General features: G+C 33.6%; 1 protein-coding gene across 1 annotated transcript in view; it reads left to right on the top strand.

Moving 5' to 3' along the window:
- Nucleotides 1-4,174, top strand: part of LOC107702213 (5-hydroxytryptamine receptor 7-like) — a 39,008-nt gene extending 34,834 nt beyond the window's left edge. The window contains exons 2-3 of the mRNA XM_016504457.1: nt 1,933-2,163; nt 4,093-4,174. Coding sequence (XP_016359943.1) covers nt 1,933-2,163; nt 4,093-4,174 — 313 coding nt within the window. The remainder of the gene's footprint in view (nt 1-1,932; nt 2,164-4,092) is intronic.
- The last annotated feature ends 23,196 nt before the right edge of the window (nt 4,175-27,370 follow it).

Raw genomic sequence — 27,370 nt, 5'->3', positions numbered from 1 at the left:
CATACACACACACACACACACACACACACACACACACACACACACAAACACACACACACACAAACACAAACACAAAGAAAAACAAGTATAGAATAGAAAAAATATAAAGCTAGTGTTTTTTTAAATAAAAAAAGAAGAGAAATAAAGTAGAATTAAAATAGAATAGAAATGTAAGCTATGAAGTTACCAAAAAGACAATTAAATCTGCCTTAAAATTGTGCATGCATTTAAGTATTTGTTATATATGAGTCACATTTAAGAACATGTCTCTGAAATGCAGTGGTTTTCCAAACTGTCCTGGAGCAGCCCAGCACAGTCTCCCTCATCTAACACAGATTCAACTCGTCAGCTAATTAGTAGAGACCTGAAGCATGCCAGAAAAGGTAAAGAGTTGTAAGAAAATACGATGTCAGATACGCATCATGTTCAGCAGCAGCAGCTCTTAAAGCAGCCAAAGTAACCTAATAACCCAGCTGCTGTGATATCTGTTCATCAAAGAACAAAAGAGGAAATCAATAACTTTTGTAGCTTTAAGGATTCATCTATATTTAATTTAGAATTTAGTGTTAGATAACTTTATTCAATTTCTGTATATTTTTAAATAGTTGTATCTCGGCCAAATATTGTCATATCCTAACAAACCATACATCAATGGAAAGCTTATTTATTTAGAAAAATTGACCCTTATGACTGGTTTTGTGGTCCAGGGTCACATATGTCAGTAAAAATGAATTTTCTTGTCCTGTCAGCCATTATACTGTGCTTGTAGCACGTGCTCTTCAATTGCATGCACGTGCTGTGTGTTATTTCATATTAAAGCGCAAAAGAAACTACGAGCATGCAATGTAGAAGTTATGTTGCCAATTAAGTCATGAAGTTTACATTTACATTTAGTCATTTAGCAGATGCTTTTATGTAAAGAGTTGTAAGAAAATACGATGTCAGATACGCATCATGTTCAGCAGCAGCAGCTCTTAAAGCAGCCAAAGTAACCTAATAACCCAGCTGCTGTGATATCTGTTCATCAAAGAACAAAAGAGGAAATCAATAACTTTTGTAGCTTTAAGGATTCATCTATATTTAATTTAGAATTTAGTGTTAGATAACTTTATTCAATTTCTGTATATTTCCTACTTGCTGAAGGGCACAGGTAGCTAAATATGACATTTATTATAATGGATTTATGTGAAGATTGTTTTAAGTTCACTTAAATAAAATGTTATTTTTTCAAAGTCTAATACATGTTAGAATTGATAGCTCTCAATTATACTGTAATGTTTAATGGCTATAGTCAATGGTTAAATATTAGGAACAAAATAATTTCATAGAGACATCAGTAGTGTTGGTATTAGTGACACTCGCCGTCAGTCAAAAAAAACAAAACAAAGATGCCATTAAACAATTTTATGTTGTTATGTCTTTATGTTGTTTGATTAAATGTGAAATTATTGCAATATAAAAGTATATTTAAAAACTTTAATGTTAGATGGGATTAATCGCAATTAATTGTAATTTCAGAAACAATATGAGATTAATTAGTTACATTTTTTTAATCAATTGACAGCACTAGCAATTTGGTTATGTGCTTTTGTCATTTGTATTAGTTTTTTTTAATGGTTTCATTCTAATAGTTCATTTGTTTTATTTCAGTTTTTGTTTTATTTTGGTTTAAGTTTTATTTCAGCTAGTAATTTTAGTATTTCAAGGCAACATTTTTGTTTAGTTTTTTAACATTATATTTGTGTTTTATTTTAGCTTTATTTCAATTAACAAATGTTTTTAATCGTTTTAGTATTAGTTGAGGGTGAGCAAATGATGACAGTGATTTTGCAATTTCATTTGGCAATGTTAGTATCCAGAAATCACAAACTTCAGCTTTAATGTAATTAACAATCTCATCAAAATGTCTTAAAACTATTTGTTTGATTTCAGGTATCTTGGCATCACCCGCCCTTTGACCTACCCTGCTCGACAAAATGGCCAACTGATGGCAAAGATGATCTTTGGTGTGTGGCTTGTGTCTGCCTCAATCACACTGCCGCCATTCTGTGGCTGGGCGAAGAACGTTAACACGGCTGGCGTTTGCCTAATCAGCCAGGACATCAGCTACACCATCTACTCCACCGCCGTGGCCTTCTACATCCTAATGAAACTATGGTTCATGTTTTGGCCTCATCTCTCAAGAATCAGTGTGAATCAATTATATATTTTCATTTTGAAATATGGAGTAAATTCTGGTGAATAGGGACACTTTAAACGGTAAAATGTTTAATTTTTACCAAAAAAAATGTGACCAATATTACCTTAATCAACCCTATGTTTAATCAATGTTTGTGCAGCTTGCACTAAAATAATGATATCCTAAAATATCCTTCTATACATTAACATGACATGTTTGTTCTAAATTCACAGTAATTAGCTCTTTTTTGCTGTCATACATTGATGGGGTGTGATTATAGGAATGCTCTTGGCTGTTATCTTCTCAAAGCTGTCAATTTTCTCATCATAACAATAGATTCTGCAATGTGGAACAAAAATGTAAACCTTCACACCTGCCTCCGTGTTTAGCCAGTCATTGGTTCATTTATCTGCATTAAGCAGAGATCATGTGGAAAAAGAGACGTGTGGGCTTGCGTTCAGGGCAAACATAAAAGAACCAAGCATGAAAAAAAAAATCAATTAATAGACGGGATCATTGTGTTCAAAATACAGCATACAGCGAGAATGTTATAATGTATTATATACAGCGCTGAGGTATTCAAGGGTGTACAACTCAATAGCTCTGAATAGAACAACATAGAGCAGAAGATGGAGGAGGACGAAACATGATTGATGTATAGCAGCCTAAGACATGTCATTATCAGGTAAAGTGCCAGTACTTAGGTTTAAATTAGCCATGTGCAGTCGCCTGGAAATAAATGGTTTTGAACCTGACGACCGGTGTTTTGATGCTGCGGTAGAGCCACAGTGGATCAAGAGAATAGTTTGTGGGGAGGAACAAGGGATTGTGGGTAAAATCCTTTTTTCAAACTGCAACAACACTATAATCTGTGTTGTGACAGAAGCTGTTCATTGATGTGCCATAACTTGGATGGCGAATGGATGGATAGTATTTGTGCCTGCCAAAAGTTGTAGCTCACATTTATCTCAAGAAATCTGTGAAATGTATTAGTTTGTGCTGGTGCCTGATTGGTATCAACCAGTCTGTGATTTAGAAAAACTATCAAGGTAATACAATTAATTTTATGTGGGGTCCTAAACTCTAGAGACCACTTGTGAAAAGTGAATTTACTGTTATTACACACTACTGTTCACAGGTTTGGAATCAATAAGACTTCTTTTTTGGAAGAAATTTAGAAAAAATTAATACTTTTATTTAGCAAGGATACATTAAATGTAAAAAAAAAATCAAGTAAATGCTGTTCTTATTTTATTTATTTATTTTAGCAAAGAATCCTTAAATGCTAATAAAAAAATTTTTTTTTTACAATAATCTAAAGAACCTATTGTCATTATAAAGAACCTTTTGTGCAATGCAATTGTTCCATGGATGTTGAAGGTTCTTCATGGAACCAGAAATGCCAATAAAGAACCTTTATTTTTAAGAGTGTTCAGATCTTCAGAACTGTCTCAAAAGCCTCATGTTTATCGTTTTTAATGACCGGCAGATTGATTCTAGATGGGAATACATAGCTGGATTCATTTCAGCCACAGAGATCTGATTTCTTGGTCCATTTGGGCTTAAGATCTAATTCATGTTTACCATGAAGTAATGTCTGTTCTTCAATACAAGCCAATTTTCCAAAGAGGTTTTTGCAGTGTATCAAAATTTTGCAGTGCATTAGCGACAAACACATGTTTAGAAAAGTGATGTCTTTATCCTTGTTGAACCCTATATGCATTTGGGTTCATTCAGGAATATGAAATAATTTGGTCATTTACCAAATGAAAAGAATCCTCCACATGAAATATGTTCTCCCTGTCTCAAGTGAATATAAAATAACATGTTCTCTTAATCTCTTGCCTTTGTTTGAAATGGCACATAATCGTGGCTGTCTGGTAATTGTGTTCAGATCTCATATGCATTTGAAGACAGCTTAAGAATGTCATGCACATCTTGGTGCTCAAACACAATATGGAAAGCCAGCCAGATGGTGCCAAACCTGAGATCTGAAAGCAGAAAGTGCAATAAAGAACCTTTATTTTTAAGAGTGTTCAGATCTTCAGAACTGTCTCAAAAGCCTCATGTTTATCGTTTTTAATGACCGGCAGATTGATTCTAGATGGGAATACATAGCTGGATTCATTTCAGCCACAGAGATCTGATTTCTTGGTCCATTTGGGCTTAAGATCTAATTCATGTTTACCATGAAGTAATGTCTGTTCTTCAATACAAGCCAATTTTCCAAAGAGGTTTTTGCAGTGTATCAAAATTTTGCAGTGCATTAGCGACAAACACATGTTTAGAAAAGTGATGTCTTTATCCTTGTTGAACCCTATATGCATTTGGGTTCATTCAGGAATATGAAATAATTTGGTCATTTACCAAATGAAAAGAATCCTCCACATGAAATATGTTCTCCCTGTCTCAAGTGAATATAAAATAACATGTTCTCTTAATCTCTTGCCTTTGTTTGAAATGGCACATAATCGTGGCTGTCTGGTAATTGTGTTCAGATCTCATATGCATTTGAAGACAGCTTAAGCATGTCATGCACATCTTGGTGCTCAAACACAATATGGAAAGCCAGCCAGATGGTGCCAAACCTGAGATTTGAAAGCAGAAAGTGTTTAGGGAATCCATAAAGGTCATGCTAAAAGTTTCTTAAAACTGATGTGACAGGACGAGGCAACGTCTGTGAAAACGCAGCTTTTGTATGCACGTTTGGCATAACCAGTGCTTTTTTTAAGCATCCTGTGAACTATGCCACATTTTCAGAAAGAAACAGCATACATTTTGCTGGTTTGTTAAGAGCTTTGGATTTTCCCCAGCATAATGTTACTCATGCAGTGCAGTTTTAACATCTGTTCTATCTAAATGACTGCTTGTAATAAATCTATCTTGCTTGTAATAAGTGTTTCGTCAAACAAACCAAACCATAACCCTATTAACTGACCTGGGGAAACACACTTGCTGCATGAAGTACTTCCTGTTACACTTGCTGCATGAAGTACTTCCTGTTAACGTAAGTTAACAGGATGTGGGCGAAGTTGAGAAGGATTTTTTTTTATTTGTCTTTGTACAGTCATGTTATATAATGTGTCACATTTGATCACCTGAAATGTGCTTTCTCTACCTCGATTATATATTTATATATGGAATTATAAAACTGTGAACAAGTTTACGAGCCGTGAGTATTTTTTTCAGTTATGTCTGAATATCACCAACTTGGTAAACATGACGGCATGTTTTTTTTTTATTGCATTCAGGGTGAACAGTCGTAACACATACTGTGTACACACTCATTCACACACACCCTTATTGAGTCCACGCTGTGAACTAGATCGCCATCATAAAACCGTCGAGAAACAAACATCTCAATTGTTGCTGATGGCATAAACTCTCAAAGAAGCAAGACACTTGCTCTCTCTGTGGATTCCGCTGGCTGAATGACCTCCTGGAAAAGATTCCAAAATAAACATCACATTCGGTTAACAATTCATAAGTTGAGAGGTTTTACATTTTGCTGGTTTGTTAAGAGCTTTGGATTTTCCCCAGCATAATGTTACTCATGCAGTGCAGTTTTAACATCTGTTCTATCTAAATGACTGCTTGTAATAAATCTATCTTGCTTGTAATAAGTGTTTCGTCAAACAAACCAAACCATAACCCTATTAACTGACCTGGGGAAACACACTTGCTGCATGAAGTACTTCCTGTTAACGTAAGTTAACAGGATGTGGGCGAAGTTGAGAAGGATTTTTTTTTATTTGTCTTTGTACAGTCATGTTATATAATGTGTCACATTTGATCACCTGAAATGTGCTTTCTCTACCTCGATTATATATTTATATATGGAATTATAAAACTGTGAACAAGTTTACGAGCCGTGAGTATTTTTTTCAGTTATGTCTGAATATCACCAACTTGGTAAACATGACGGCATGTTTTTTTTTTATTGCATTCAGGGTGAACAGTCGTAACACATACTGTGTACACACTCATTCACACACACCCTTATTGAGTCCACGCTGTGAACTAGATCGCCATCATAAAACCGTCGAGAAACAAACATCTCAATTGTTGCTGATGGCATAAACTCTCAAAGAAGCGAGACGCTCTCTCTGTGGATTCCGCCGGCTGAATGACCTCCTGGAAAAGATTCCAAAATAAACATCACATTCGGTTAATAATTCATAAGTTGAGAGGTTTTAAGTCTAATAACAAAGCTGGGAGGAATAGAGAGCTTTTGGGAGCCTGGAAAAAATCTCAGGCTCTTAGAAACGCAGAATGAGGACTGTGACCCAAAAAGGCCTTTTGTTCTTCTCCCAGCTTGCAGGGAAATATTTTATTCAGAGGTTGTGTGGCAGATGTGCTGCCGAAACAGCAGTTCTGATGGGCACTTAGACAAGGAGGTGTGGCTGATGTATACAGGGAGAAAAGCAATCAGAAAGACAATGCATGTTTGTGTCGAGTCGCGCATCCTCTATAACTCGATCTGCAGAGGGCAAACCTCGGCACACTTCACCTAGAGATTAGGTGTTATTAGAGGGGCTTGCCAAGGCAAGCATCCCTACTGTTATACCTCATACTTATACTAATGAATTTGAGCAAACTCCTAACCCCAAGTATTTAACTTTTGGACTGCGGAACTGAGATGAATGATAGCTCAAATCATGTGGTTTGTGAGGAGGTCTGCTATTACGTTTCTAAGTGATTTGATTTTTGGCTAGGAGATGGTAAAAAGGTCATCTGGAGGAAGAACCTGTGCTGTATTAGGGATATCAATATCAAAGAGACTTGGGGGTGAGCTCTTTTGACATTAGCAACCACAAAGCATCACACTAGGAACCACTCAGAAAACCATAGCGTCATGGAAAGTGGTAAGCACAAACAAAATAAAAAGGGTATGAGCACATAAAAAAAAATAAAAAAAATTCCAAAAAGGCCTTCAAAAAGAACGAATGGAAAGTACACTGCAACAGTGCTCTCAACAGTGCTCCATTTTAATAATAGACAAACCGTTTCAACCCTTTCAGTCTTCGTCAGGTAGTCTTGAAAGTCTTTAAATACAAACATCCGAGTAGATGTGGACAACAAGACAGCAATTAACCATTAAATACACATAGTACTAAATAAAAAAAGAAAAAGAAATTTAAAAAGTACACCACACGTTTTACAAAACAGTACAATAAAATACAATACCAAATTAATCAGAAAAAAAGGTTTCAAATTAAAGTCCAAATTAGGTCATTTGTGTGCTAAAATTTGTAGTGTACATAATATAAACGCCTCTCTTTGTAACAGTAATTTGGGCCCATGTGGTTTGACCTATACAGAAAAACCACAAGAAGTTTAAAATAGGGACGAACATAGAAGCAATAGATGTCTGGATGAAACACAATTTGTCCTCTTTGTGACTGATATATTGATAGTGAACAAGTTAAGATACAGAAAAAAAGGGGTAACAACACCAAAACTACTTTTACTAAAAGAGACTTTACATATTTTTATATATTTTTCATTTACATTTTGATTAGGAATATTTGGTGATTATTTGATATTGCTTTGTATAGTGTTTGTGTGTGTGTGTGTGTGTGTGTGTGTGTTATTCGTTTTATACTTATATTGTTCTCATTGTTTAGTCCGTTCAGTTTGAGAGTCTTACGTGAATGACTTGCACAGACAAACCCTGCTTACAGTGTACAAAATGTACAAAAAATCTATTTTTTTTTATTAGATTCCATTTATGAGTAAATATGTTTACATGCATTTTAAAAGTCTGGTTTTAGTCTGACTAAAGCAGTAATTTATATTTTTAAAATGTAACCAGTTGGCATTAGTGTTGCCTGTTTGCTCCAAAAGCCAGAAGTGAATCACAACATTCATTAAATACTTGAAATATTAAGTATTTGATTATGCATTGTATACTTGGTCAAACAGATTAAGACTGTAGTGCATGTAAACATACTTATTGATTCCCAACCATCAGGATCCAAAAGTAAAATCAAACTGTTTCCAGGTTGAGTAAAACTAGTGTCCAAAAACAAAAAATATGATTTTGTTCATTTCCTGGTGGGGTTTTTATGAGAACATTTCTCTAATCACCCCCCATAAATGTTTAAACTTTAAAAGGAGAACATGCTTGGTGGGTATTCATAATAGTATTGATTGTTTTTTGTAAAAATGTATTTTTAAAAAAGTGTAAAAATGGGCACTTAAAAGTAATGACAATGCTAAATTATATTCAGTGGAATAAAGGGAGCCTGATGGTAACCAATAAAAAAAAAGATTGGAAAACAAAACATTAAAACATCAATAAACTTCATATATAACTTATTTTCTAGACTTTAAAAGCACACAATACAAATGATTCCTCATTTGCAATTTTGAAACAACCTACATAAAATAAGGAGTGCTGCATGACATTGCTGAACTATAAAAAGAGCTTAAAGAGCTGTTGCAGGTGAAACCATTAAACTCCTAAAGCACGCTTTTGCATGATGCAGAGCTTTAGGTTTAAGTATTCCAGCCTTTAATGCATGCACTCAAATATATAGAGCAACGGGCAAAAGATCAAATGTGTAAAAGCGCAGTTTTCTATGACCCACTTAAGTAGTGTCACAAAGCAGTCTTGAGTGTATGATTGGTACTTATAATGAGAAATGGAGAGAAGCAGAGCACACACACACACACACACACACACACACACACACACAAACAGCCTCAAGGAGAGATGAAGAGGGTCACAGCATAACAAGAATTCAGTGTATATACTGGTGTTTAAAGACGAAAGTGGAAAAGTGCATAAGAGGGTGAATTCTATTTTTATCATATCTAGACCGGGACTCCCAGTTTGTCTCAGAGTCAGCATGCAGTCTCACACAGATAATATGTATTTTCTAGACATTAAAATCACAAGATAGAAATTAGTCCTCATTCGCAATGTTGAAATAACCTACATAAAATAATAATTATATAAACAAGGAGTGTTGTAATTATCTACTGTATAGGCTATACCGATATTACTGAAACAATGATAAAAGTAAATAATTTAGTAAGAATGAAAACATAAAAAATGACAATTATAAATTACATAAATATAAAATAAAAAAATGAACATGCTCTTTGATCTGTTATGTAAATTCCATAATAAGTACTCATTGTTTTAAAGTAAACATGACTTTAAATCATGGAATAAATATATTTGTTAATATTAATATGCAACTCATTTGATTAATTAATTGACATATGTAATTACATTAAAAATATTAATCCACTGGCAGCCCTGATGATGAAATGAATTTCACATAATATAAGCGGATATAAGCAGTGTTGATTAAATGATTAAATACAGGAGGCTGGGGAGTGAAAATTTATTCTAAATGGCTGTCAGTTATTAAGTTTCAAAACATTAATTAATTGACATATGTAATTACATTAAAAATATTAATCCACTGGCAGCCCTGATGATGAAATGAATTTCACATAATATAAGCGGATTTAAGCAGTGTTGATTAAATGATTAAATACAGGAGGCTGGGGAAAATTTATTCTAAATGGCTGTCAGTTATTAAGTTTCAAAACGGAAGTTATGCATTTAAATCCTGTAATAAACTGTCTGTAAAAATATTTTTCCAACTATTACAGTACGTTGTACAAGAAAAATATTTTAGTTTTTCTACTTCAGAAGTTTACATTTAATTCACTGTTACTTGCCATTTCTTTGTAATTGATTGCAAAAAATATTAGTAATTTCTGAGTGAAAATTGTTTCTACACCATTTTTTTATTTTAGAAGCTAAACCGATTCTATTTAATGAAACCAAATAAAGTAACTAACTACTGTTAAACAAGAGGATGCACACAGCACTGACTACTCACTGTAAGAGATCTCTTGCGGCCCATTGATCGTCCATGTGACCTGCGGGCTGTGTCTGCCCACATGAGGCCTTCCGGCACATGTATGTGTGCTGAAGCATAGAAAGATCCATGCGTTTGTTTACTGAAAAGGAACACTACACATCATACTTTCATATCTGGGTCGATGATGCAGTCATTTGAGGCCAGGGTCATTTATAGTGCAGTTATGAAAGAGTTCGCACAAAACCATAGTTTAATTAAGGAACATCGAGTACATTTTCTTGTGGGAGGCAATCAGTTTTAACGTTCTGGGTTCAGCACAACTGAAACTCAATTGACAATATCGGTCAATTATAACAGAAAATAATTTTGACTAAACGCTTAGTTTGAACAAAATATCTGTAATTCACATGCAATAGAAGTCTATGGGCTGATTGTACAGCTCTGGAATGAATGTAAAAATATAAAATGATCACAGCGTTTCAAAGGTATAGGTTTAACACTTTGTCACTGAAATTGTTAGAATCTCGCATGCGATTAATTGCACAGCCCTATCAGAAAGTGTTACCCACCTTGTCTACCCAAAGTTACAATGTCTAAGCTCATTAAACTATATGTTATGTCTATATAGTACATTTTTGGTTCCATGAAGAACCCTCAATATGGACCTTTTTTATGGAAAAGTTTCTTTAAGGTGGAAAAAGGTTCCTTTAGAATATTTAATTGAAAGGTTTTTTTGGGGAACCAAAAATGGTTCTTTAATGGCATCGCAGTGAAAAAACTCTTTTCGAACCAATGTGGGAGAATCTTTGTCAAGAAATGTCCAATAAACATTTCACCACAAAATAAATCATATTTTGTTGACAGAAAATGTAACCTACTATTATAGGGGATTTTTTTCTCACTTTATGATAATTTCACCCCCAATTCTCACTACTGGTACTGTGAGTGGTACTTAATTTTTCATTTTGAATTCTAATTCTCTGTAAGTCACTTTTTACTTTTTTCAGTCGCCTCTGGCTTGCTTAGTTGGGGACACTTCATTTCCAGCGATACCGTTGACTTGATTGCAAAGATACTATTTAAACTGAGCTGGATGTTGACATCACTGAATTCAATGATGAACTGTCTTTAACTGAAAAATTAGTGTTTACTATTGTCATTTTGCATTATTGACACACTATTTTCCTAATTAATGCTGTTCAGTTGCTTTGACACAATCTGTATTGTTAAAAGCGCTATATAAATAAAGGTGACTTGACTTGACTTTACTATATTACAAAATATTAATAATTTAATTCAAATAGAAATTTCATTAATGAAATAAAAATTAAAAGCAAGTCAAATACTACCATGATGTATAAATACTATATATTAATCTTTTTTCTTGCTACAGATGTGACACAGTATTTTGTATCGCAGCAACAATAATAATCATTATTAATGAAAAATAGAATTAATAAGAAAAAAAGAGAAAGACACTATCAAGCATTAGAGTAAAATAAATGTGGGATGAGTTTAAAAGAGCTTAAATGTCCTGAAAAAAATAAATTAATTAATTAAAAAAATAAATAAAATTAAAAATTAAAAAAATCAGCCACTTTGTGAGATTCACCCATTGTGAAGTAACTATTAATTCATTTTTAAAATAAGCAAACTCCACCCAAAAAAGTAATGTCACCTCAAAAGAGTGAGTTACATAGTGAATTTAATACACTATGTAAATAATACTTTTTATTTATAATAATAATGCTTTTTTTTACTAAATAATTAATGTAAGTGCTTTAATAAAAACACAAACTTGTCTGTACATCTGTGATTAAACTATCTGGTACACTTGCCCCATAGACTTTCATTTTAAGTGCATTGCTTTTTTTGACAAATTAAGGAACAGGTCACAGGTATAATCAACAGCATGCCACAGATGGCAATAGTGCTTAACTTGTATTGACCCTGGAATATTTCTCTCAACTAACTACAGAGTGATTTCATTACACCACTATATGATACATTGAGGCATCAGGCTTCCTGTTCAATCTCATCAAGTGAACACAAAATTGATAAAAACGTATGAGCTACATGACAGCTATTCTAATATCTCATGTACAAACTGATGACACAGTGTCAGGAAACTGATCTATATACATGAATATATAATGTAAATGTCCATATAAATATTCATGCCCAACAGGATCATCCTGTTTGTATAGACATATTTAAAATGTTGACTGCAGTCGATAAACATAAATAAATCTCCCCACGTAATGTTTTACCAGCCATTTTCTAGTTGCAAGCATCCTACTCAGTCATACGCATGATCATTTCTATAAATATAACTTCTGATTAGTATGGAATAATCCCATTTTCTCACTGAGACCTAAAATGTCAAGGTCCTCCCACCAGTACTTGTTTTGGCAAGACTGATATTGACGCCGCTGGTGAGTCACAAGCTAAGTGCTACTAAATTTCCTACAATTTGGAATCGATCATGGCCACTGACATAATTTCAGATCACGTTTGTGTGAAATAAATTCACATTCACTGGATGATATTTATAAGAGCTGTATTTTTGTATATATTTGCTTGTACAAAGTGGTATGGATATCAAATGTATGACAAACCCTAAAATAGTACAGCCATTTTCTAATTGCAAGCATCCTACTCAGTCATACGCATGATCATTTCTATAAATATAACTTCTGATTAGTATGGAATAATCCCATTTTCTCACTGAGACCTAAAATGTGGTCCCATTACATGGATCACAGTAATGCTACACAATATTTTTTTTATTTCAGATAAATGCTGTTCTTTTGCCATTACACCACTATATGATACATTGAGGCATCAGGCTTCCTGTTCAATCTCATCAAGTGAACACAAAATTGATACAAACGCATGAGCTACATGACAGCTATTCTAATATCTCATGTACAAACTGATGACACAGTGTCAGGAAACTGATCTATATACATGAATATATAATGTAAATGTCCATATAAATATTCATGCCCAACAGGATCATCCTGTTTGTATAGACATATTTAAAATGTTGACTGCAGTCGATAAACATAAATAAATCTCCCCACGTAATGTTTTACCAGCCATTTTCTAGTTGCAAGCATCCTACTCAGTCATACGCATGATCATTTCTATAAATATAACTTCTGATTAGTATGGAATAATCCCATTTTCTCACTGAGACCTAAAATGTCAAGGTCCTCCCACCAGTACTTGTTTTGGCAAGACTGATATTGACGCCGCTGGTGAGTCACAAGCTAAGTGCTACTAAATTTCCTACAATTTGGAATCGATCATGGCCACTGACATAATTTCAGATCACGTTTGTGTGAAATAAATTCACATTCACTGGATGATATTTATAAGAGCTGTATTTTTGTATATATTTGCTTGTACAAAGTGGTATGGATATCAAATGTATGACAAACCCTAAAATAGTACTGTGGTATAATGGTAATACTCTGACATATCATTGTACTCAGTGTGATTAACATATTCATGTATTTATACGGTCTTTTAAATTTGGTGTCAATAAAAAAAATAAAGAATTAAAAAAAAATAAATAAATGAATACTTCAATTTAGCAAGGGCCCATTACATGGATCACAGTAATGCTACACAATATTTTTTTTATTTCAGATAAATGCTGTTCTTTTGAACTTGTTATTAATCAAAAATGCCAGAAATTAATATTAATAAAATATTAATATTGTATGATGGTTTCCACAAAAATACCAAGCAGCTAATACAAATTTTCTAATACAAAACACTTCTTGAGCAGCAAATCAGCATATTAGAATGATTTCTGAAGGATCATGTGACACTGAAGACTGGAATAATGACTGCTGAAAATTCAGGTTCACCTTCACAGAATACATTTTAATTTATAATACATTTGTACATTTAAATTTTTTTGTTTTTTTTATTTATAATACAATTTAATAATATTGCTGTTTTTACTGTATTTTGATCATAAGGTGCTGCCAAGAACAAAAGGAAGGGTGTTCAGTGTTGGTTGTGATGTTATAACATGGATTACCTTATGTATATTAATTAGGATATTCTCAAATATTGATATTTTATGTTTTGTTCGACAAACAGTCTGTTATGTTCCATTTCCAGTTCATTTCCATGTCAAAACTATAATGCAAATCATTTCTACTACAATTTTCATGTAAATCATACAAATTAACTACATAAAATCATCAAAAACTTTTCAATAGCACGTTGAGTGGCTATTTTTCGACATAAAAGGTCTCATTACACAGTGATTTGAGGGAGCACTCATTGCCATGAACCATTTTCACTTGAGTGGTTTCAATTCAAATCCCCCTGAAATGCATTTTTGTTTCAATGAATCAAAAATTGCATCTGTAGGTTCGCAGATGTATATCAGCACCAGGAACACATTTGTATCTGGTTTTGTAATTTCACTGAAACGGCATGCGAATTCGCAGAAAAGCAATAGAGAAGTGGAGCGCGTCTGACAGAGCTGTCTGCATGAGAGAACACTGCCGCTGTTGCCTGATGACAACCGCAAAGACTACTCAGCAAAACAACAGAAACAACACATTTCAGCGGCAGCCTCTCATTACACACACTAAACGAAAACTCCTGCTCAAGAATCAGATGCTTCCTTTGTATTATTTACACCCTGCATAGAGACTATATCGCTTTATGAAAGTCTCCATTGTAAAAAAAAAAAAAAAAAAAAAGATTTATGCTTTGTTTTATCTGTGCTTGCTTTTCATTCTCGCATCAGTTTTATGAGCAGGATGGATCCAGCTCCTCTCATTGCTCTGCGTCTGTGTGAAATGTTCCAGATGGTGAGCTTTTTTTTTTAGCCACTTTAAAGCATAAATGAATGACATCAGCCGTCTGTGACATTAAGATAAGTGTGAGAAATATTTAGCAGCTTATGGTGAAAAAACAACAACAACTACAAAGCGCTGCACAGCAGAACATATCATTTAACTGTCCATGTGTTTTTAAAGGCCATTACATTCAGACATATCTCTTAGTGTTATAGGCTACGTCATCGCTTGCGTTTGCAGCTCATTAGACAATGGTAATGACACAAACCAAAAATGACCTGGGTAAACACAGCATTCCACGTAAGGGTGTAATTTCAGTTCTTATAAGTACCACATAAGAACACAGTGTTAAAACAGGTTTCAAATTTTAAAGTGAACCCAAAGACACTTCCTGCATCAACCACCACAATCCTGTGGGTGAAATGAAAAATATATATGCTAATCTTCAATGTGATTTTTGTAGAGTGTTGCTGAAAGCCAGCCATGCTTCACTCTCACTTCCCGTTATATACATTCCCAGAATGCAATGCATGAAGCCACAGCTCTCCATCACGACTTTAAAAAATGAATGATGTTCTCTCTGGTGTGACTAAGGTGCCGTAGATGGCCTACATAAATCACTAGCACTACTCGCACGTAAACCTCATATCTCTGTTAAGGGCACAAAGCACAAAACTGTTCAGCTATATTGCCTTGGACAATTTAAATATATAGTACTGTAAATAACAAACACAATGGGGTCCAAAAGTCGTATCAATGGTGATAATGCTTTTGCTTTTTTTCTAATTAAATATATATATTTATTTCATTTCAAAATAATACAAAAAAATTGTGAAAAATTAAGAATTCTAATAAAATTTACGATATAACTAATCAAATTATAAAAATATGAATTTATATAAAGCCTGTAAATTAATTTAATAAATTATTAAACCATTATTACAAATAAAAACAATAATTATATAAAAACATGTTATATATTTAATAAAATGTTAAATATATAATTTATGCTGTATATAATACATATATAAAAAGTGAGGATCTTGCATTACTACAGTTTTTTTTTTCAATTTTGTTTTATTTATAATTTATTTATTATTATTAAAATCTATCTATCCATCTACAGTACATATACACACACATTTATGATTATTTTACAATATATACATATTTACAATATATAAAATAAGAATAAAACAATACACACAATACCAATAATAGAAATCAAAATAAAATAGTAATTATGAGAGACCCTCACTTTTTCAGATTTTACAAATGACAAAAATAGCTGTGACAAAGGCGACACTCGCTGCTACTTCAGACACATAAATCAAGACATTTCTATTCCATCTGTTTGGAGAAAAACCCAATCCACTCTCAAGGACTGAGATAAAGGTCTTTCAAAAGAAGATGATGTACAGTATCGCATGCACTTAACACAGTAGGTAGCGCTGAAGTAGGAATGTGGCAGTAAATGTGATTTCCTGCTGTTAATGAAGTGTGCTGGCACAGTTTCTGTGAGTACAATGCTCAGTGTCAGAACCCTTCAGGGACGCAGTCACTCCGGGCTGCGCTGATGTCAGGGTGCATTGGTTCACATCTCTAAAGGAAACCGGACATAGGTCTGACTACCCTGATGCTGGGCCAGCCTCCTCATCTTTGTGTAATCAGAACTGAAGCCGTGGATTGGACGAGAGGTCACACACTGGGTAAATGAATGTGTAAACATCTCATGCGCTATTTATTTTGTATATACAGCAGGCCCAAAAAGTATGTGGACACTTGAGCCCGAAATGCATTAATGCAATGGCAAGTGGCATCTGCAAACACTAAGAACCAAAACATGGATTAATTGGAAAATTATACACATGTAAATGTTATAAGTGTGCGTTTGATAAATGTTTCATTTTTCAAAAATTAATTTCTCATTTAAATTTTTTGTGAAAATGTTTTGCTTGGAAAGTATATAATATAATATAATATAATATAATATAAGAAAAAAAGCCACTTGGTCCAATGTTTTGTTATAAAATGCAATGACTTAAGTTTGTAAATGTTATCAGTGTCCAGATATTGTTTTATCAATTGATAAATATTTTAGCAGTTAAAATGACATAAAAAAAGAACTTATTTAATTTTTGTGAAATGCTTTGCTTCAGAAGAAGTACCTTATAATAATATAATATAATATAATATAATATATAATTTTTCATCATTTTATATTAAAACAAATGCCACTTGGTTTATTACTTTATTAAATGCAATAACATTCAGAGATTTATAAATATTATAGTGTCCAGGTATTATTATTTATTTTTATTATTTAAAAATTATATTAAAAATTAATTTATATTTTTTTTTGTAAAATGTTTTACTTGAGAAGTGTGCTTGTGATAATGTATTATAATGTAATATTTTAGCAATGCCACTTGTTCAATGTTTTGTTATAAAATAAGATTACATTCAGAGGTTTTTAAGTGGGGTTTCATTCTCATTGATCCTCATTCAAAATAAATAAGAAGTTGCTGTAATATCTATCTGTGAAAAAACTGCTGTCATGCTGTAAAGCTTTAAAGCTGCTACTACGGCATCACATGTGGATCATCTAATTGCTATTCAATCTGCGCTAATCATAATTACACTTGAAATGATGTGCTATACTTGTCAAATCAATGCGATTCACTGAAGCAGTGAGTAAAGCAGTCAAGATCTGCAATTGAAGCAAATGTTCACACCACATGTTCACATCAGTGCGAATACGGATGTTTTTTTTTTGCGTGTGATTGACGCTGGTGAGAAAAGAGTGAGCTTGAAAGGAAGTGGCAGGGCAGCACTATTTCATCTTTTGAAAACTTTCAAAGGTGATATTCGCCATGGCATTTCTGCGTGGCTGGCTTTAACATCCTTGTGGTTTTGAAAGCTAAGTGTCAGACAGTGTAGGCAGGTCATTCTCAACATTATATGCTGACCTTCAAGAAATGTACACATCAGAGGAAGTGACAACTTCTGAAGTTTAAAAGAACGCTGAAACATTTCAACTGCCCCCTGCTGTCATAATGCACACTTCAAAAAACTGATCTTGCTTCAAAAATGAACTGTGCATAATGCAAGGTGAGGATGAGTCTAGTGGGGCCATCATAGAGGTCATTAGCATTACTCATTCTGCTTTTATAAGGAAGTGGAGTATGCTCAGGCACTATGAAAAGCATGTGCTACCGATTAGCATATATTTGTTAGTACATTTACTATTTCAGTCTTGGATGCTGTTTGGTCAACAAAGTTTGAAAAACAATGCAATTTATGTCATTATTTTCTCACTCCAATGTCATTCCAAACCTGTATACTTCATATATGATGTACTTTCTTCTGTGGAACCCAACAGATATTTTGAAGAATACTGGGTTCCACAAAACATTCCAATTCCATTTTTTTAAATGCATTATTTTAATCCAGTTTGTTACTTGCCATTTCCTTGAAAATAATTGTGAAATTTACCATCAGTTACAAAGTGAAATTTGTGATACATCAATATTTTTCAGTGCAGGTTTATAATTGCATGGGGGTGAGCGAAATTTTAAGTAATTAAATTAGGCAATTCTGTTATATTGCCACCACTAGAGCTTTTAAAGCTGCATTGACTAAGAATATTAAAATTCTAGCCAATTATAATAACACAGTAATTAAATAGTTAAATGGCTGATATTAAAATTCGAAACTACTTTGTAAAACAATCATTAATTTTTAAACAAAAATAAAACACTAAATAAACAAACAAATTATTTTAAATGCTACAAATAAATAGCCAACATAACAGTATAATGCACAGAATGAAAAATGGATATTAATTTTGAAATTAGCTAAATATTAAATTTTATAGTGTTATTAAAGTATTGTTGTTTTTAATGATTAAATGAGTGTTAATAACAGCAATGCAATGTAAGTTTACAAAAATATTGGAAATGAGCATGCATAATTAAACATTCAATATTTAAAAATAAAATAAAATAAAAATTAAAAACCAGTTATAAAGGCAAATTAACTAAAATTGGACACTCTTAAGGATAAGAAAAGTACAAAAGCTGTCACCGGGGTGGTGCCCTTTCAAAAGGTACACCTTTGTACCTTATTTACCCCTAAAGGGTGCATATTAGTACCTATTTGGTTAGTTTCCTGTTCCTCCCCTGATTAGTGTTTCATTGCTCCCAGGTGTGTCTCGTCATCCCCTCCTCCTGTGTGTATAAATAGTGTTCCCAGTCCCAAGTTCTCTGTCCGCAGTTAAACGTCTTCCTGAGTTCGTCTCCCTTGGTTCATGCAAATAAAGTCCTGTTAAAGTATTCTCCAGCATCTCCTCGTTCCTCGTGTATGTGCATCGTGACAAAGGTATAGATTAGTAGTTTTGAGTGTACAAATATATTGTGCATACCTATCAATCAGCATTTAAGATCACAATTATTCATTTCAATCTTCATTTCACATTGACCATCAACCTCTTACTGAAAGCAAAAGCTGAAATCAAAATAAAAAGGTAATTCCGGCAATTCCATTGCTTCAAAGTGCATGCAAATATCCAACCTTCAATCTTCAACAATCAACAATCAACATGCACATGCAGTCTCACCAGACCTGAACAGAGGATGATTGGTGGGTTTGGCATGGAGGGCATCCAACCCCCAGGGTGATCTATATAAGTATGCTGACAGGGGCTTATGCGAATTGTTTTAATAAATTGATTTAAAATGAACAAACAGTCGTTCTATCAAGGTGACTTATATGAGGCAAGTTTCTCTCTTGAGACAGACAAACAATTATAAAGTTCCTCCTCTGCAAAGGACACTGCCAAATCCTTCCAAACCCTCGCACACATCAACGTCTGCATGTATAGCTAACTAGTGAACTAAACACTGTTTTTTTTGCTGACTTTAGACCCTTTCACACAGTAATACCAGTAAATTGCCGTAAAATTACCAGAACGACTTTACTGGTAAATTAAAAGAATGCGCTGTTCACACTGGCAATGACGTTCTGTCTTTTTTCTGGTAAAACACCATTCACACATCAATTTCAAAATACCAGTAAATTATGAGACATCATTAACTGGAAATTACCTCTAAATGGCTGTGCCTCTCGGTGTTGTGTTTGTAAACATGGAGGGGTATACACGGTCAGTGTTTTTGTTGAATGTTTTCACTTTTGTGTCAAACGTTCACATTCATGCAGCTACTTTTGGACCAGAGACATCTTATTAGACAACTTTAGACATTTCTTCGACTTCCGTAAACAGCGCAGACTGAGTAAATGCGTAATCTGCGTCAGAATGTTATGATTGGCCCAGAGTAGACATCTTACATCAGTGCATTCTGAACTCATACGTGCTCATCTTGTATTCTTGTGCTACGTTCAGACAGAGCTCATTACCGGTAATTTACTGGTAATGTTACAACTTCTCATACCTGTAAATTTCCAGAATTAATTTACCGGTATTTTTGAAAAGGTCCTGTTCACACATGATCTCTTAACGTTAATTTACCAGTAAAGACTGTGTGAAAGAGGCTATTGACATACAACTCAGCTTTACAGAATGTGTCAGTTTAATGTACCAGGTCAATGGATTAAAAAAGGTCCTTATAGGTGAAACAACGGAGGTGGGAAGAAATGAAACGGTGAGGGATTCAGATTGTCCCAATCGAGACAGATGGATTCATTGTAAAAGGGCACAGAGCCAGAATCTACAGCTTTGTACAATAAAAAAGCGCTATCATTATACCAGCCATCTGCGAAGGGAGGGAAATTATCCTGAGGCATTAAAGGAACATCTCCGCTGCTAATCCAAGTGTCATTTTTATTTGCAGGCAACTGTGTGAATTCACACGCCTCATCACTGGGAAACCGAGTTAAAAAATATGGCAGCCACCACTTGCCGAATATGAAGTGTATTCTTTTGGGTAATGAATTGTGTCTTTTTCTCTGAGACAGTTTCTTTCCATACTTGGATTTTCAAAAATCAATTTCCTTGGGTTACAATTGCATTGTTGTTATCTGTTATCAAGCTCAATTAATTGTTGGAGATTGAGTGTCATTCAATGTTAATCACTTTGGTTTTAAAGAGCCAGAACAAAGAGCATTTAAATTGATTGCCTCACAAAATACATTTCTGGCTAACTTAAATTCTTGTGTGTGGCATTATTTTATTTGACTTTTTCATGATATTTCAGTTGTTCATTTAAATTTTGAGAATTTGATTTAAAAGGAAAAATACCCTAAAGCTCCTTGAACGAACTTAGACAATTGATATTCTCAATTAGATCACAAATCCCTGAAGTAAACCCTGGGATAAAGGGGGTTACATTTGCGTGAACATTTGGGCGGCGTTATGCAAATCTTCCTACATCGTGACATAGACATGTGGGGGCGTGTTAGAACGAGCCGTTTTAGGTAGGCGTGGTTGACTCTTAACTTTTATAAAGAATATCTCTTTGGATTTGAGACTTTAGTCTTTGCAACTTTACAGATCTTCTTTATGCACCAAGAGCTTGTAACACTTCAAAGAGAAAGGAAAAATTGAAATCACATCATATGACCCCTTTAACGAAATTACCAGGCTGAAGATTTATACACCTTACGTAATGAGCTAGATGGGAAATCTGACCTGGTCTTAAATAAATACAACTCTAATCCCAAGGACAACAGAAGTTATACGGATGGTTTAAAAGTGCATGCTTCTTTATCTGCTTTCCAAGGGCAATCCTCCAATATTCAATATCATAATGTGCAGTGATTTTGCAGAGAACCTCACAAAAATCACACATTTATACCCACGCCCACAAATACAATGCGTATCAGGCTCACTTATTCCCACATCCTCTGCAGCTGACGTATCAAAACAGATCATTGAGAGGAAAGATGACTTTCAGCACAATGGGTGCTGCATAATCGAGTTCTCAACCAATCAAAACGGAGCATGAGAGGGGATTGTATTCATTGAGGCCACGAGGAAGCATTAGTGAAAGGACTGTGCTAAAAGCACAAAGGCAGATGGAGGTTTTAGTATCCGTTACAGCCACTTCTCATTACAGTAAAATCCATTGGAAGGAAAAATGTTTAATATTTCAACTGGTTCTCCAACACAGATGTAACTTGTCACTAGAGAAATGAATGAAACCTCAAATTGCATGGCTTGTTGAGGAACGGTTTACTATTACTTTTCTAAACCAAGGGTTTTCAAACTTGCTACAGACCTCCAAGCATGATTCCCATGCGAGGGACCATCTTCCTAAAATATAATATATTTTCATGTCTAAAAAACTTTTATACTGTGAAAAGCAAAATACTTTCAGGAAAATATTCTGTTTCTATTAGCTACAGATATAAAATAAGTATACAGAATTCAGCTACAGAATAAAATAACTGTGATTCTTACAATTTTAGAACAGTTTATAAAGTAGAAAGAAACCATGTCAGATTTAGTAATTTTTTAACTTTTATACTTAACACTTTTTTTTTTTTCTCCCCACCACTTAACTTTTCCACAGACCCTCCAGTAGTCACTTACAGCCCCAGGGGGGCCCAGAGCCCAGTTTGAAAACCCCTGTTCTAAGAAATTAGATTTAAGATTTTGACCTAGGAGATGATCAAACGTACAATACATTAATGCATAAATGCATAAATAAAACAACTCCCTAGCAACTACATAATAGCACAAAAATATTTTCAGCAGCCACTAATTCAGTCTTTAGTGTCTTATGCAACCTAATATATTTTTGTGGAAACTGATGATTTTTATTTTCAGGATTCTTTGATGTATAGAAGGTTAAAAAACAGCATTTATTTATATTAGAAATCTTTTGTAACATTTTAAACGTCTTTGCTATTATTATTTTTTTAATATAAATGTAATCCTTTCTGCATAAAAGTATTAATTTCTTTTTTAGGCTATATCTTATTGAGATTTTTCTCCTAAGAAAATTATCTCACTTTTGTCTTCTACAGATGTTCAAAAGAAATGTCAACAATGTCACAAGTGTGATGAATTTTACCAAGACACCAAGGTCTTTTGATATTAACTCAAAATGAAACATTATCAGATCAAATGATCTGATGGCACTGTATTTGCAGGAAGGCTTTGTTATGATTTGAAAACAACACTGAATACTTCAGCTGATTTATGAATTACAAAAAAATGACAAAGCAAAATATTACCGCACTTGCCAGGTCTGAATGCTGAGATTACTCAGTTGCTGCTGACGCATAGACCAACTGCTAATACACAAATAATACCTCAAACAAGTGCTACTTCTAAATGTTAAAAAATGTCAGCTCAGACCCTTAGCTTATCGTTTATTTATACAACATACAGTATAAATATCAAATGAAGTCAAACATTAGTCATCACCTTATAGAGAAAGAGAGAACTGGCCAAGGAATATCTTAATTATGTGACCACTTAAAGGCTGGCGCGAGATCCAAGCAACTGTTACTTAGTGTGAGCAACATGACGTGAATCCGCCTACTTTTTTCACACCTTTGCAACCGAGTTTGGTCCAGAAATACATAGCTCACAGTGGATCATTCATATTTCACAGTATCCTCAGAGGTGTTGCATTTTTCAGCTCTGGCTTTGGGTTCTCTCCTCCTACCCTGTTTTGATTAATGCTTATTATATTATACCGAAATGGGGCGATGTGGATGAGTCAAAGCAATGTTAATGGTTAAAGAGGAGGTTCTGCACCAGCTGCTGCCTACCTAATGGATATTTAACACAGCTGTCAATCCGGCTGTCAGTCTACTGTACACATGCACGGGGGAGTGGCACACACAATAAAACTAATTGGAAGATTAAAACTGATGGATAAACAATGAAACACAAACAAATTAATTATTTACTGTAGCGTATGATTGACAAAAGCTTACTATCTGAAGCAATATTGTGTTAAGAGGATAATGAGTGAAATAATAAAGCCATAAGATATGAGAAGCCATCTGGCTAATTGCTTTTCTGCATCGCCAATGTGTTGACGTTTGTTCCACCCATACAATGCATTTACAAATACATTTATAATGTTACAAAAAATATTTCAAGTAAATGCTGTTTTTTTTATTTTTTTACTTTCTATTCGTCAAAGGGAAAAAAATATATTATAGGTTCCACAAACAAAGGAAAAAAAAAAGAAAATTGATAAGAAATGTTACTCGAGTAGCAGATCAGCTTTTTTGGAATGATTTCTGAAGGTTTAAAATAGTCAAATAGAAAATTGTTATTTTAAATTGTAATAATATATTTTACAATATTACTGTTTTTACTGTATTTTTAATGAACATAAGAGACTTCTTTCAAAAACCAAAAATGACTAAACCCTTCTAACTTTTGAACAGAATGCAATATATCAATGTAAAAAAATATGTAATTTTATTTAAAATTGCGTATACTGTAAAATACATACTGTATACTATTTAAAAACATTAATGGTCATAACTTATTTTAATACTTCAGACAACTTTTTACAGTCAGGCACTGAATAGAGAAATAAAAAGTTTTCCACCAGTGAAAGCACTGTGGGGGTCCTAGGTAAACTCAACTCAATGGGTGGACCGAAGCAATCTGATAACTGTGTTCAATAAATAACTGTATTTGTTAGGAATAATCATAGTGCTCTAAAAAGTGGCCCAAGGGGTGTGCGATATTGACAAAAAAATATTTTCTGGAATTTTGTCGATAAAAATAATTAGACAATATTTTGCTGAGCATGTTATTGTGCTGGTACCTTGGCAGGTTTAGGACTGCTGTGGACAGCTGACTCCCAAAGCTTTCAATATTCTTCATATTCTGTGTGGTGGTTAGTTTGCAGGAGTAACAGAACATTTTTAATTGATTTTTACCCTTTATGGGCATTTTTACACTTATAAGACCAATTTTGTTCCAACCTAATTAAATGTAGCTTATACATCATCTTTTGTGTCAAATTCTAACATTTTATCAATGAATTCAAAGAGTAAGACACTATAAGGCTGTGATCAATCAAATTAAACCAGTATCAACACATTTTTTTCTTTGCAAAGGTGGCACAGAATCTGCTTCTGGAGTGTAATTTAGGTGCATTTACACAGACTTTTTAATGCAGGACATTAATGTATTTAAACGGCAGTTAAAACTGCAGTTAAAAATGCATAATTCATGTTTTGATGTTTAAAAAAAAAAACGCTGAATATTGATATTTCAAATGATTTGGGGAAAAAGGGAAAATTATACTTTAAATACAAACCTAAAATCACCAGTAGGACTGTTTTATAAAATCAATCTCATGTTTGCAATCGCCTTAAAATATAGTAAATACATTAATAAATAAAAAAAGGACAGAAACAAATAATGATAGATATTATTGAATGTACTGCAAAATACAGTTAACTGACTTAATATTACATTTTTGTGTCACATAGAAATGCACTTGACAGTAAAGCACTGATTTTGAGCAAGGATGCCATAAGGTAAATTTACTGCCATTAAATTCTCTCTTCTGTGAAAGAAATTTTGAAGAATGTTGGTAACCAAACCATTATATTATATATAATAAAAAACCTTTCCAATGTTCCAAAGAAAGAAATCCATACAGGTTTGTAATGACAGTAACATTGGTAAAGAGTTAACACTTAATTTATGTAAGACACTGACAGACCTATTTATATTTCATCAAGCTCTAATTGAATTAACATTTTACTTCAATTAAAATTAATTAGAACGATTAAAAAGTTAAACTATTAATAAGGTCATAGTCACAGCAAAACCACGGTCCTTGTTACCATGGATATGGTTTATAAAATAAATAAATAATGAACTATAGAATTTATAATAAAAAAAATGGTGTAAACATGCAGAAATTATTTTTATTATTATTTCCCAATATTTATAAGTAATAACAGCAACATTATGTAGGCTATAGCACAAAACTGTATAACAAAATTCTGAGTCAAATCTGAATGGACCAAGCGACTTTATCACTTGATAGAGCTGCAGAAGCGCAGTGCATGTTCGGTCTGCTTTCGTGCAGGGCTGGCGGATGCACAGTTTAATCGGTTGCACAGTTTCATCACATGCCTGCATGATGGTAACAGGGTCCACAAACCACGGCCACGTTATCTTGAGACATTCACTTCAATAGAAAATGACAATTATACTTAAATGTATGTTTTACTGCTCTTTTATAGGGAGAAATGACAGTAGTATGTTTAATTTAGTTTTTTTTTTTTTTTTTTTTAGATTTAACCACAATATTTAGATTTAAGTTCTACATTTAAATGAACATAAATTGGTAGTGTTAAAGTTCAATGTGTGGGTATCTTCTGTTCCTATGAATTTGACAGCCAGTGTTCACCATGTTTTTTCATTGTAAGCAACAGAGCCTACCAGGTGCCAGCTGTGTGAGGGAGGTTACAATTTTTAAGAATAAATGTGCAGAAGATCTGACTCCATTGTACAGTCAGTTTTTTTACACCTCAGTGGATTTCTGCCACAATATTTTGCACAACTATTTTGAATTATTTATCAAATACATAGTGTATTGTTTCTAAAGATGCATTAAAAAAAATACATCTTTTTAGGTGATGAACAGTTGATTGGAGTCTGTATACCTGGCAACAATGCATTGACATGCAAATATCTGATAGAAGAGTACTCTAACTTTACATTTAGAAATATACTCAATTAGAGATAAACACCATTTTCACATTTGCTGGGACTGGATGAAAAATAATTTTCAACACGGTAACAGGCTTCTTGAAATTGACATAAGTATGCAAAAAATAAAAGCATTAAATAAACAAAAGAAAAAAAACTTTACAGTATCTTCCAGATGTTAAAGGTTGCCCACACAGTCCCAGTGGTATCATTTTCTACAGGTTATTTATTCGATCTAAAGAGGTAAGCATATAAAAAAAAGTTGACTAACGCCATGATACAAGAGAACAGCTACTCCAGCTTCCTCAGTGTATATATTTCTCACCCATTGGTCAGGTTCGCATTTGCATATATTCTTCTCTCCACAAGAACGGCAGAACTCTGAAAGGTCATCTTTTGACAATGTGGATATGAGTATATTGGTCATGAGTATGTGACATTTGTGTAAAATGCCTGAAACGTGGTTCACAAGCCAGTGAAACTGTATAAGAGGCTGTTATGCTTACCTGTTTCTCTTAAAAGTGTGATGGCAATCTTTTTCCGCATCTCCACAACCCCTCCTCCATCAGCTGGAAAATCCATTCCTTCCTTCATAAGAAGGGCCTGTGCTTACTGATGTGAAAATTATTCTATTCATAAATCATGTCATGTCACCCTTGTTGCTTTGTACCCTACAATGGTTTTCTGCCCTCCCTGGATATTCCTTGACACTTCCTCTGCTGCAAAGTGTAGCGTCCTTGTATCGTAGCAACTGCCAATGAATGTTAAAAATCGCCTAAATTTAAATTCTTGAAGAAAAACTTTCACAAGTAATTAATTTAGTTTTTTTTTTTTTTTTTTTTAGATT

Source organism: Sinocyclocheilus anshuiensis, unplaced genomic scaffold (genome assembly GCF_001515605.1).
Source record: "Sinocyclocheilus anshuiensis isolate Anshui unplaced genomic scaffold, SAMN03320099.WGS_v1.1 scaffold582, whole genome shotgun sequence".
NCBI lineage: Eukaryota > Metazoa > Chordata > Actinopteri > Cypriniformes > Cyprinidae > Sinocyclocheilus > Sinocyclocheilus anshuiensis.
Note: the sequence above shows the minus strand (reverse complement) of the source record. Positions and strands in the feature narration are given on the sequence as shown.